General features: G+C 39.7%; 1 protein-coding gene across 1 annotated transcript in view; it reads left to right on the top strand.

Annotated features, from left to right (window-relative positions):
- Positions 1-13,600, top strand: part of Cntln (centlein) — a 553,090-nt gene that overhangs the window by 396,657 nt on the left and 142,833 nt on the right. The window contains exon 26 of the mRNA XM_087183859.1: positions 7,127-7,194. Coding sequence (XP_087039985.1) covers positions 7,127-7,194 — 68 coding nt within the window. The remainder of the gene's footprint in view (positions 1-7,126; positions 7,195-13,600) is intronic.

Raw genomic sequence — 13,600 nt, 5'->3', positions numbered from 1 at the left:
AATACTACCTCAGGCAATGGTGAGGTCAGTGATAAATCATGTTGATGATACGTCTTGATATGATATGATGATGAAAGTGAGGTTTTTATCTCTGTATCTCCCCCAACTGCAAACCTATAACCCTTATAATCCTGTAATCCTTAATCATGAGGAAAATGTCAGGCAAATTCCAGTGGAGAAGTATTTTACAAAACATTTGACCTGTACCCATCAAAAATAGTCATGGTGGATTAGAAACAAGTCTGAGAAACTGTCACATTCAAGATCGGCCTAATGTGACATAATAACTAAGTGTAATCTGGATGAGATTCTGGAACACAAAAGGGGCAGTAGTGGCTGGGGCTTGGGCATGTGAGGCCTTCAATACCAAACCCTGACAGAGAGAGAAAGAGAGAGAGATAGAGAGAGAGAAAGAGAGACAGAGACAGAGAGAAAGACAGAGCTAGAGAGAAAGACAGAGAGACAGAGATAGAGACAGAGAGAGAGAGAGAGAGAGAGAGAGAGAGAGAGAGAGAGAGAGAGAGAGAGAAAGGGGAAGAGAAAAGGAAAAGGGAAAGGGGAAGAGAAGAGAGGAAGGACAGGAAGGAGGGAAGGGGAGGGGAGGAGAGGGAGGGAGGGACGAAAGGAAGAGAAAGAAGATGGAGGGAGGGAGGGAGGAACAGAAGAAATGGAGAGAAGAAAGGGAGAGAGGGAAGGAAAGGGACATTAAGTAAAAAGTAAGGAAATCTGGGACCGGGGATTTAGCTCAGTGGTGCTGCCTGCCTCACAAGCATAAGGTCCTGAGATTGATCCCCGCCCCCCTCCAAAAAGTAAGGAAATCTGAATGAGCTATGGACTTTAGTTAATAACACTGTATCAATATTGCTGCATTAATTGTAACAAGCTCCATACTTCCTAACCAGAGCAAAGCCCTGCTTCCTTAAACCTTGAATGCTAAAATAAATCCCTTTGATTTATTATTTATTTATTATATACCCTCTCACTGAGACACACCATAGTTCCCCATGTAGTGAGCTCTCATTGCAACATACAATAACTGAATGTATGTTATTGTATTTGAATACTTTGAATACTTTGAATGTATTCCTAGTGGTCTTAGTTGGGTGAAACTGGCAATATCCGTTTTTTAGTAGATGTACTGCCGAAGTGAGCACTGGCAATATTAGTTTTAATCAGTGATGATATTTAACACGCTGATAGTGGCAAGCTTTAGAATCACAATTTCTGAGAATTAAAAAAAAATTTTTTTACATTATTTATTCTTTCAATTTTCATTCCCCCCCAAATCATGCTTTTTTATATGGCATAGATTCTCCAACAAGATTAAGTATTTCTCTAATTGACCTCAAGATGGCAGGCTTGAATAAAAGATATTTCCATTTTAAAATTCTGGGCTTCTCAAAGTTTCTTTTTTTCTTTAAAAAATTTTGTTTTATTAGTACAAGTTTGCAGTACATACATTTTACAGTCACCCTGGGGAGTTGGTACATGTACATAACACAGCTTGTTTCATTTTTTTTGTATCCCCTTCCTTCCCTCTCCTCCCTTGTCCTGTAGTTCTCCTTTCCTCCTTTTCATTCTTGTTGATATTGTTAATCTTAGTTCAAGGTTATGGAATGTAATGTCTATATTCATTGAGGTTATTAGGACCTTGTGAGTGAAGATGTCCCCAAAGCTCTTTGATGTTAGTACTATGAATGACCTTTTTTTTTTTTTTTTAACCTCCTACAGGCTTAAAAAAAGTATCTATGTTTGTCTTATATATTTTTTCCTTCATTGTTTCCCAAAGGGCCAGGGCGTTTTTCTCACTTTTTTAGGGTATTGAAGTCAGTTGTGAGAATGTGGAGGCATTTTAAATGGAAGAAATAGATTTAGGCAAACATGCCAAGAGACCAGTGACGTGATCGCTGCAGTGTCCTCTGAGAGTGCTGCACTGTGTTTATAACACCTTCATTTTGATGAAGATGGCTTGTTTTGTTCAATGGTCAATGCTTACTGTTTTTCTGGATTGAATATATATCACTGAGAATAGTGAGTCTACAAACCAAGGCAATAATAACACTGACAACAAAAGTCTAGAACAAAGCAAATCTGGTGATGAGGACTGGAAAACTCAAGGGCTTGCCTTGACTATGAACCCCTGGTAGAGTTTCAAAATTAATACTATTTGGAAAAGGGAAAACATTTGTAATTTCCAGTAAACATGACACAGCTTACTTCCTATAGTCCAGGTTTAATTGTACTCTCTGACTCAGTGACTTTTCCTATTTATTAGATTATCTGCTTCAGGGATTGACAAAAAACAATTAACAACCATCCCAAAGTTGTTCAGTAGTTGTCATCTTTGGTAAGGAATCCGGCAGGAACAATGAGTGGATTCCTTTCAGTATCACCACCTATTTCACATAAAATAGCTATAGAATTAAATGGTACTTGGTGTTTCATTTTACTCCTGTGAAGCCCACGTCATTTCCCTCACCAGTTTCTGTCCCGGAGACCCAGGGCAGATTAGGCACAGCCACTCATCTCTGCACTTGCCCCTTCCTCTGCATTTTCATCACCAACAATTCAGCAAGCCAATGATCTCCTTTACTCTTTATCAGCACACAAGGCTGTAGAGCAACTATAAAAGGAATTGCTATCTGTGTGTATACGTGCATGTGACTGTGCACTCATTGGAAGTGTAAATATTATGTTTGTTCTCAATTAAATTCAATCTGTCCTTTAGCTGGTGGAGGTTCTGAGTCACTTATTATTGGGGTTTCCTGTAATTCCACGCACACAGCCCAAGTTGTCTGAAGACCGATGGAGACTTACATGAAAGAACACTTGGGAAATTCCTGCTGGTCTTTTTACAGCAAATCCTTAGTGGAATCAGTGCTGAAAGTTAGGTTTCTCTAAACTTATCATGGAAACTCATATGCTTTTTAAAGTCAGCATAGTTTTACTATCTCCTTTGGAGGTGAGCTTGGCATTCGGAGTATATTGTATTGCTCCTCATGCCCCTGACCCCTTCCTCCAAAGCAGGGACACTTCCTGTTACTGAGCTGTGCTGTCTTTCATGTACTACCTGAGCTGACCCTCATTTTAATCCTGTGAGCAGTATCACTGTCCCCATTTCACACATGGGGCAAAAGGTAGTAAAGCAGCACACCCGTAACAGACAGCCAATAAGAGGCAGCACTGATCTGAATTTGAGTTGTCTAGCTCTATCAATTAGCTACGTTGCTTTTTTAAAAAAAATAAGAAAAGAGTGTAAATAATGTACTGTATACTTACAAAACTACATTGAAGAAAACATTGTTTTGTTTACTTTGGGAGAACTTTAGACACTGTGATGTCACCAAACCCGTGAGTGGAATCCTGTGCTCTGCTACTTTTCAGTGACACTGGTACAGTAGATAAATTCACTCCCTCAAAAAATTCAAGCATAAAATCATTAGAGATGTTTGATAGTCATTTAGAACTAATACTGTAATTGTTGTCATTGTTATTATTGTCTTGATTTATAGACTCTGAATAATAAATTTTCAAACCAGAAAGACAGTGAACATTGACCACTGGAATAAAACAAGCCATTTTCATCAAAATTAGAAGAAAGTATCCCTCCAAATAAAATACGTGTCAATAACAGAAGTGAACACTGGAGGGCAGTAATACACAACCTATGCAATGATTTATTTTCTTTAAAACAATTACATTAATTAAATAATGGTTTTCCAAGTCTCCATTTTGGAAAGGAATTTCTATTGTTCAAGAGGCACTAGGCAGGGATATGTGGTCCAAATGTCCCTGTGGACAGTAAGTGGATCAGAAGATCTGATTCAGTTTGTGGATTCCGTCGTTATCTTGTCAATTGATGGGACTTCACAAATTAAATTGTTTTGCTTTTTTCACTTCTTAGACTCAAAATCAGGACAATTATTAAATTGAATTTTACCATTTTTTCTCATTTCCTGGTGGAATGACCAGAAGCTGGGTGTAAGTGCTTCTATCCCTGTGAAGTCAGAGCATCCTGGTTGGAGAGGAGTAGGTTGGACCCGGTGTGGGGAAAGGTCTGGCTGTGTGAGCAGGGAGGGGCTTCTGCATAAGAGCTGTTTAGGCTGGTGGCAGGTGTTACAGACAGAGCATGAGAGGAGAAGTGAAGAGATCTGAAAGCTGCCTGTGGTTCTGGGACAGACAGAGCACAGAAAGGCCTGCCCTGAGGCTTGGACAGGAGAAACATACCCTGTGCAGAGCTGCTCCACAGGCCCTGGTTTTCCTGTCACAGCAAGCCCTGGTGGGGTCAGCTGTCCTCAGACATCTCAGCCTCCTTTCCCATCAGCCAGCCACTTCATGGTTGGCTTTCTGACTGGGGCAGAGAGGGCTGCTAAAGACCAACTAGAAATAGGAGAATACAAAAGCCTCAAACTTTGGAAGGCTACTGGCTTTTATGGAACCCAGAAGAGAAAGAAATTCCCAGGTATCTGATACTATTTGGAAATAAGCATAAACTGAAATTTTATCCTGGAAATAGCTGCATAATAATAGTTGATTGTATAAAGCGCTAAATGTGAGTCAGGCACTTTCCAAAACTCATTTATTCCTTATAATGACCTTGGGGTCTCCACATAATTACCCCTGGTTTGTACATGGGGAATCTGGGGTGTACAGATGCTAATGCTCAGCTAAGGACATAGGACACCTGGGATTGGAACCCAGGGAGTCTGGTGTCAGAAGCTACATCTGAACCATATTTGCAAAGTGGGAGAGGCCAAGTTTCCTTCTGTGAATGAAGAGAAACTCTTACTTCGAACTGTAGTCACTGGATTTGGAATTAATGTGTGAGCACCGATATTATAAATTATCTGAATGAAAAATGTTGTTCTACTGTGAATTACTTAATTTTATTTGAAATTTATAGTTGGATTTTTTCCTTTAATTACTTTAATTCTACTCTCTGGTTACAGACATTGTTTTGTTTTGTTGACTTGTATATAATATATGCTCTATTAGAAATCAAACATTGTTAGAAAATTTTCATCTTTTTAGACTTTGACATATTTAGCACAGGGTCTAACTGAGAGAAGGTCTTCAAGAAATATTTAGTAGCTGCCTGATTTTTAATATTTCAATAAATACTGCCGCTGTGGTAAAATTCATTATGGATGAAAGATACAGCTAATAGAAAGACTCTGTATTATATCATGATAGGAAAATAAAGTTTATGAATTTTCTAAAAGAGGGGAAAATTTATAAGCTAAAATATATCTTCATCATTAATACATTTTAAAGAAACACTGATAGTGCCTTAACACGGTAAAACATCCAATAGAAAATGGAGGAAAAAAATGGAACTATTCAAATAACAAATTCAGGATTCTTGAGGAAAGAGAACTAATGCTATGTGTCAAGCAATAAAATAATTATTTTAGCCTTCCAGAAACTGTAAGAGGTTATTTTATTATTCCTAGTGTACAGACAAGATACCGAGTTTACGGAGGTCAGGTAACTTACTCTCCACGTAGACAGGATTTGAATGTCTGGTTCCAAAGCCCCCACTCTTTCCCTTACATAGTGTATAATGGGGAATGCATTCTGCATGGCCAGAACTGGTTGATGATGGTTTGAAGCAGTGGGGTTTATTTTCTCAGATAAAAGGCAACGTGGAGCACCTGGCTGCTGGTGTTGGTCTGGTGGTTCCTTGGTGTCAGGACAGCCCCGGTGGTGCTGAGACACCCTGGCCTTTCCCTCACTGTTGCTGATTCAAGGAAGAAAGGGAAAGGGAAATAGGAAACACTACATCTCCTGACTTTTTTTTTTTTGATAGGTTCTCACTAAATCAGTTAGTTGTACAGGTCGGGCTCAAACTTGGAATCCTGCTTCAATCATCTTCTACTTCAAAGTTCTGGAATTAGAAGTTTGCACCACCATACCCAGGTTAAACTTGGCTTTGTATTTTACAATAAACTATTGCCATCAGCAGACTAGAAATTTTACCTTTGCTGAACTAAAGAGCTAATTAGTTAGAAAATGATATTGCATGTTCAAATGTAGTACTGAAAAATTAAGTATTTGGTTTGGATTAGGGATTCCTTTTCATTCTTACTGTCTTAAAGATACCATCCTCATTAAGATATAATTTATTTCATATTCAAGTGGCCTATTTACAAACGGACAGTTCAGGCTTTTCAGAGTACATTCAGAGTTGTGCACCCATCACCACGATACATTTGAGAATGTTTAAGTCGCTCTATCTTCCACCAATAGAAACTGACTGTAAGAAGTTGCTTTCCTTCTCTCCTCCACTTCCTGCCACCCTCTTCCCCCAGCCCCAGAAAATGACCAATCTGCTTTCTGTCTTTGTAGATTTGTGTACTCTAGGCATATACTATAAATGCAATTACACACTATGTGGTCTTTCATGACTAGCTTCCTTTACTTGGAATAATGTTTTCAACGTTTATCCATATTGTAGCATGTATTAGTAATTTATTCTTTTTGATTGCTAAGTAATATTTTATGTGGACATATATTTTATTCACCTATTCATTTGTTGATGAATATTTGTGTTGTTTCTATTTTGGGCTATTATGAATAATGCTACTGTGAATATTGGTGTACAAGTTTCACGTGGACATACGTTTTCATTCCTCTTGGGTAGACATCTATGAATGGAATTGCTAGGTCACATAGGAATTCTAGTTTAATTTTTCAGTGTACTTCCAACTGTTTTCCAAAGCAGATGTACCACTGTACAATCTTTTGTAAACTTGTGGGCATTTGGTGGTGCATACCTGTAATCCCAGCACTCTGGGAGGCTGAGTCGTCCCCACCTAGGGCACCTTAGCACCTTAGTGAATCCCTGTGTTCAAAAAAAAAGTCTGGATGTAGCTCATTATGTCAGCCATGGATTCAATCTCCCACACTACAAAAAAATTTAAAAAGAATAGTTGGTAATAGACAGATGATAGATGAATAGAGGGACAAATAAACTTGAGGTGTTCTTAGTGTCAGAGCCAAGTATTTAAAGTCATAGCAGTATTTAAAGTAAAGGTAGAGTACTAACTGGCTTAAGAAACACAATTTTGTCTTTATTAACAAACATGCTGTACAGGATAATTCTGTCACTTGTCATTGTGTCCAGGTCACAAACGTTTCAAGAGACAAAGCTGTATGGTGCCAGCTAGCTCAACTGCAGAGTGAGATTCCCAGGTAAGTAACTTGCACTCAAAGTTACCTTTGCTGGGACATGGTCTTGAGCCCACCTCTTCCCCTGCCACCATCATGCGCCTTGTCAGGAGCTCCAAGGATGGGAGTGGCCTGCTTCACCCAGCCACTCTGAAGCCTTCCATATCATTCTGTCCCTAGCATCAATCAATATCTAGCACAGTTCTGTGTCACAGGTCTTTCCCCATAGTAAATGGCTGTAGTAGAGAATTATGTCACAGTGACAATATTGTGAGTGTGTGTGTGGGGGGGGACTAAAGAAACTATGCCAAGGATAGGGCATCTCTCTCAGAGTGGACAGGAAGGGAGGAAGGAGAAGAAAAATCCATTTTCATGAGTAAGATTTTAGACATAGACTATAAATGATATACTCTGGGTTTAATTATGTTGTCTGGTCTCCCTAATTAAAATAATAGAAAAGAAAGAAGAATATATTATTTTGAGTTTAAGCTCAATCTTATTTAGAGTATATATTTCACCTCTGAGGATACTGAAATGAAAGAATTTCTTATTTTACCAAAGAGGAGAGGAAGAGTTTTGCTAATAAGCCTGAATGTCTCCCTGAAATAGTATTGGCAAGCACTCTCTATCTGTTCCTTTTCATAATGACTTAGGATTCAATGGACACAGTTTTGGAAAACTAAAATGATAATTTTAGGACTTTCAGAATGTTAGAAGTATAGGTGAAGAGAAAGCAGAGAAAGCAGGAGCATAGCCACACCCAGAGCTTGGCTCTTCACCATCTGAACTCCCTGGCTGCTGGCTGATCCAGCCCTTGGGGCCCTGACCATGGAGGTGGCAGGTCAAGAGTGCTAGCTGCATGTGTGGGAGCCTCTGTCCTCCAGGGCTGCTCATCAGGTGCACTCATGTGCAGTACAGAGAGGGAGGATAGGAGTTTCAGGCTCTCACATCATAGCCTCTGCTTTGAAACCACTAATGCACAGGAAATGCCTTTGCACAGAATAATTCATCATGACCTGGGCTGAGACCCATACCAGGGCTGGAGTGTGGCGCCACCCTCCGTCACAGTCCCACTTGTACCTTTGGGAGTTCTTATGCAGGGCCCACTTACATGGCTATACAGGGCGATCCTGTTACTTACAGAAGCAGCCCCTGTACTCATCTGGGAAGCAGGGACACATCCATAATAAGGGCTCCAGTAAGGGTCTATGATGATTGAACCAGGCCCTGTTGGTAAGAGTGCTGTATGAATAAGAAAGGATCACCATGGGATAGTTACTATGAGTGTTGTGCACACACAAAGATATATTTTGGTTTTGTGAAATGGCCAATTCTTCCATTCTTATATTGAACCATCCCTGCATCCCTGGGATGAATCCCACTTGATCAGGGTGTATGATCTTCTTGATGATCTTCTGCATTCTGTTTGCCAGTATCTTATTAAGGATTTTTGCATCTATGTTCATTAGTGAGATTGGCCTATAGTTCTCTTTTTCAGTTGAGTCTTTCTCTGCTTTGGGGATCAAGGTGATGCTTGCTTCCAGGAATGAATTTGGGAGTATTGCTTCCCTTTCAATTTCACTGAAGAGTTTAAACAGTAGTGGCAGCAGTTCCTCTCTAAATGTCTTATAGAATTCAGCAGTGAAGCCATCAGGGCTCAGGCTTTTCTTAGTTGATAAGTTTTTAATTACATTTTCAATTTCATTGGCTGATATTGGGTTGTTCAGAATTTTTAGGTCTTGTTCATTCAATTTTGGTAATTCATATGTATCTAAGAATCTGTCCATTTCTTCTGTGTTGTCCATCTTATTGGCGTATAGATTGTGGAAGTAGGTATTGATGATCCTGTGGATTTCTGCTGGGTCTGTTGTAATTTCACCCTTTTCATTCCTAATTGCATGGATTTGGGCCTTTTCTTTCCTTTTTCTGACAAAGTTGGCTAAAGGTTTGTCAATTTTGTTGATTCTTTTGAAGAACCAACTCTTGGCTTCGTTGATTTTTTTGTATCGTTCTCTTAGTCTCCATTGCATTGATTTCTCCTCTGATCTTTAGAATTTCCTCCCTTGTATGAGCTTTGAGGTTGTCCTGCTCTTCTTTTTCTAGAAGCCTGAGGTTCAGCATCAGGTTGTTTAATTGGGATCATTCTGTTTTCCTAATATGCATATTCACTCCTATGAATTTCCCTTGTAAGACAGCTATCATTGTGTCCCACAGATTCTGATATGTTGTATTGTCATTGTCATTTAATTGAAGGAACTGTCTGATTTCTTCTTTAATTTCCTCTGTGACCCATTGGTTATTCAGAAGTGTGTTGTTCAATTTCCACATGTTTATGAAAGTTTTTGAGTTTCTTTTGCTATGGATCTCTAATTTCATTGCACTATGGTCTGATAATATACAGGGGATAACTTCAATTTCTTTGCACTTACTTAAACATGTTCTATGTGTGAGTATGTGGTCTATTTTGGAGAATGACCCATGTGCAGCTGAGAAGAATGTGTATTCTGATTTTGTTGGGTGGAACAATCTGTAAACATCTGTTAAGTTCATTTGTTCAAGAGTTCGATTGAGTTATAGTATTTCATTACTTATTTTTAGTCTATTTGATCTATCTATTTGTGACAGTGGGGTGTTGAGGTCCCCCACTACAATTGTATTAGTGCATATATGACTTTTCATGTCCGTTAGTATTTGTTTTATATAGTTGGGTGCACTAGTGTTTGGTGCATAGATATTTATGATTGTCATCTCTTCCTCTTGGATTCTTCCCTTTACAAGGATGTAGTGTCCTTCTTCGTCTCTCTTAATCAGTGTTGGTTTGAAATCTACTTGATCTGCCAAGAGGATAGCTACTCCTGCTTTTTTTCGGGTTCCTGTTGCATGCAGTATTGTTTTCCACCCTTTAACTTTCAGCCTATGAGTTTCCTTTTGAATTAAGTGTGTTTCTTGTATGCAGCATATTGTTGGATTTTGCTTCTTGAGACCCATTCTGCCAGTGTATTTCTTTTGATTGGTGAATTGAGACCATTAACATTGATGGTTATAACTGAAACGTATTGACTTGTCATTGCCATGACTTTTTCTTTTTGTTGGGTTCTCCCCCTTTACATTTAACTTCTTGTCATGCCAGATGGGTCCATTCTGCTTTGCTTCCTGGGGTTGTGATCCTCCATGTCTGTTCCTAGGATATTGTGTAAAATTCTTTGGAGTGCCGGTTTGGTATTCACAAAGTTCCTAAGGTGCTCTTTGTCATGAAAGTATCTTATTTCTCCATCCAATTTGAAAGATAGTTTTGCAGGGTACATCAATCTGGGTTGGAGGCTGTTTTCTTTTAGGACTTGGAATATGTCACTCCAAGCTCTTCTTGCCTTGATGGTTTGTGTTGAGAAGTCTGCTGTGATTCTGATGGGCTTTCCTTTCTATGTGATTTGTTTCTTTTCTCTGACTGCTTGTAGAACTTTGTTCTTCTGTCGTGTTTCTGGAATCTTAACAATTATATGCCTATGTGTAGACTTTTTTGATCAAGGCTATTTGGAGTCCTATATGCCTCACTTATCTGTATGTCAAGTTCTTTTCCCCTGCTTGGGAAGTTTTCTGCCATTGTTTCTGTGAAGAGGTTTTTTATTTCATCTGCACTCTCTCCTGTTTCTTCATTGAGCCCAATCAGTCTTATGTTATTCTTTTTTGCATCATCTAGCAGCTGCTGGATTGATTTCTCATGTTCCTTTATAATTTTGAAGCAAGTTTTCTTTTTCTGGTCACTAATTGCAATCTTATCTTCTATATCTGAAATTCTGTCCTCACATTGGCTCATTCTGCTGTGTAGACTTTCCATGGAGTTTTTCATGTCCTGGAAATCTATTTGCATCTGTTTTATGGATTCCATTTGTTTCTTATGTTGGGATTCCATCATGTTCCTCAGCTCCTCTCTAGATTTATTAATCATGTCTTGCACTAGGGGCACAATTTCTCCTGTTATCTGAGAAATTATTTCTGATTTCCTTTTTTCCAGATCCTCTTTTGTTGCCAGTTCAGTGGGTCCAGGTGGTTGAGTATCAGAGTGTTCCATCTCATTTCCCTTTGGGGTTGCTGTAGGTGATCTGGAAGTCTGGTTTTGAGACTTATTTACTTGTTTTCTCATTTCGACTGGGGCGGGGTGCTGTTACCGCCTGCACAGATTACCTCCTCTGAGCTGGGTGAGGTGGGACAGGGGCCGGGGGCAGCGGTAGGGATGGTGACCCAAAAGCCCTTTCCTGTGGGCTGGGAGCAGCTGGAGGGATGGTGACTGGGAAGCCCCTTCCTCTGGACCAGGAGCAGTGGGACGATGGCTCAGAAGCCCCTACCTCTGGGCCGGGAACAGTGGGACTCAGCACCTTGGTCTGGTGGTCTGGTGTCCTCTGCATCTTTGTAGTGTGGAATCAGGTGGCTGCCTGTCTGCAGTGGGGTGATTCGGTGTCTTCCGCATGACTCAGGACCTTGGTAGGGCCTGCACAGACCTGCCTAACTGCAGCAGGGTGATTAGGCGTCTCAATTCTTCTATTCTTATACTGTCATAAGGACCTATATAACCACTGAAATGCTGGTTCTCAGTATCAGAGAGCTTCTCAGTAGACACCTCAGCAAAAGACAAAACACTGGATGTGGTGGCACACAGCTCTAATCCCAACATGCTGGGAGGCTGAAGCAAGAAGATTCAAAGCTAGAGGTCAACCTGAGCAATTTGATGACTTAGGGAGACCCTACCTCAAAATAAAAAAATTCAAGAAAAAATAAACAAAAAAGGAAAGAAATTTCTTATATGACTTAATGCTTCTCAGGCCTATCTGAATTTTAGACATCTGGGGATTTAAAAAATGCTCAAGGAGGAGCAGAGCTTCCCCCAGCACAGAAGAGGTGAACCTTCTGGGCCGCTATACCACTGCCCCAAGCACAGAGGAGGTGAGCTGTGCAGGTGCCAACAGAACACACCCCTCCCCCTCCCCCATTGAAAATGAGAAGACTTGTAAACAAGTCTCAAAACCAGACTTCCAGATCACCTAAAGCAACACCAAAGGGAAATGAGGTGGAACAGTCTGCTACTCAACCACCTGGACTTCCTGAACTGGCAATAAAAGAGGATCTGGAAAAAATAAAATAAGAATTTCTCAGATAATGGCAGAGATTGTGCCCATAGTGCAAGGCATGATTAATAAATCTAGAGAGGACACAGATGAAAAAATAGAGGAGCTGAGGAACATGATGGAATCCCAACATAGGAAAGAAATGGAATCCATAAAACAGATGCAAATAGATTTCCAGGAGAACAAACACTCCATTGAAAGTCTACACAGCAGAATGAGCCAATGTGAGGACAGAATTTCAGATATAGAAGATAAGATTGCAATTAATGACCAGGAAAAGAAAAATTGCTTCAAAATTACAAGGGAACATGAGAAATCAATCCAGCAGCTGCTAGATGATGCAAAGAAGAATAACATAAGACTGATTGGAGTCAATGAAGAAAGAGGAGAGAGTGCAGATGACATAAAAAACTCCCCCCAGAAATAATGGCAGAAAACTTCCCAAGCAGGGGAAAAGAGCTTGACATACAGATAAGTGAGGCATATAAGACTCCAAATAGCCTTGAGCAAAAAAATTCTACACATAGGCATATAATTGTTAAGATTCCAGAAACACGACAGAAGAACAAAGTTCTCCAAGCAGTCAGAGAAAAGAAACAAATCACATAGAAAGGAAAGCCCATCAGAATCACAGCAGACTTCTCAACACAAACCATTAAGGTAAGAAGAGGTTGGAGTGACATATTCCAAGCCCTAAAAGTAAACAGCCTCCAACCCAGATTGATGTACCCTGCAAAACTATCTTTCAAAATTGATGGGGAAATAAGACACTTTCATGACAAAGAACACCTTAGGAACTTTGTGAATACCAAACCGGCACTCCAAAGAATTTTACCCAATAGCCTAGGAACAGACATTGAGGATCACAACCCCGGAAAACACAGCAGAATAAATCCATCTGGCATGACAAGAAATTAAATGTAAAGGGGGAGAACCCAACAAAAAGAAAACGTCATGGCAATGACAAGTCAATACGTTTCAGTTATAACCATCAACATTAATGGTCTCAATTCACCAATCAAAAGAAATAGATTGGCAGAATGGGTCTAGAAGCAAAATCCAACAATATGCTGCATACAAGAAACACACTTAATTCAAAAGGAAACTCATAGACTGAAAGTGAAAGGGTGGAAAACAACACTCCATGGGACAGGAACCTGAAAAAAAGCAGGAGTAGCTATCCTCTTTGCAGATCAAGTAGATTTCAAACCAACACTGATTAAGAAAGACAAAGGACACTACATCCTTGTAAAGGGAAGAATCCAAGAGGAAGATATGGCAATCATAAATATCTATGAACCAAACACTAG

This window comes from Heterocephalus glaber, unplaced genomic scaffold (assembly GCF_053883595.1).
Source record: "Heterocephalus glaber isolate CG9 unplaced genomic scaffold, H.glaber_assembly_v1.0 deba00001481, whole genome shotgun sequence".
NCBI classification, from domain to species: domain Eukaryota; kingdom Metazoa; phylum Chordata; class Mammalia; order Rodentia; family Bathyergidae; genus Heterocephalus; species Heterocephalus glaber.
This window is presented reverse-complemented; position numbering and strand designations above follow the sequence as displayed.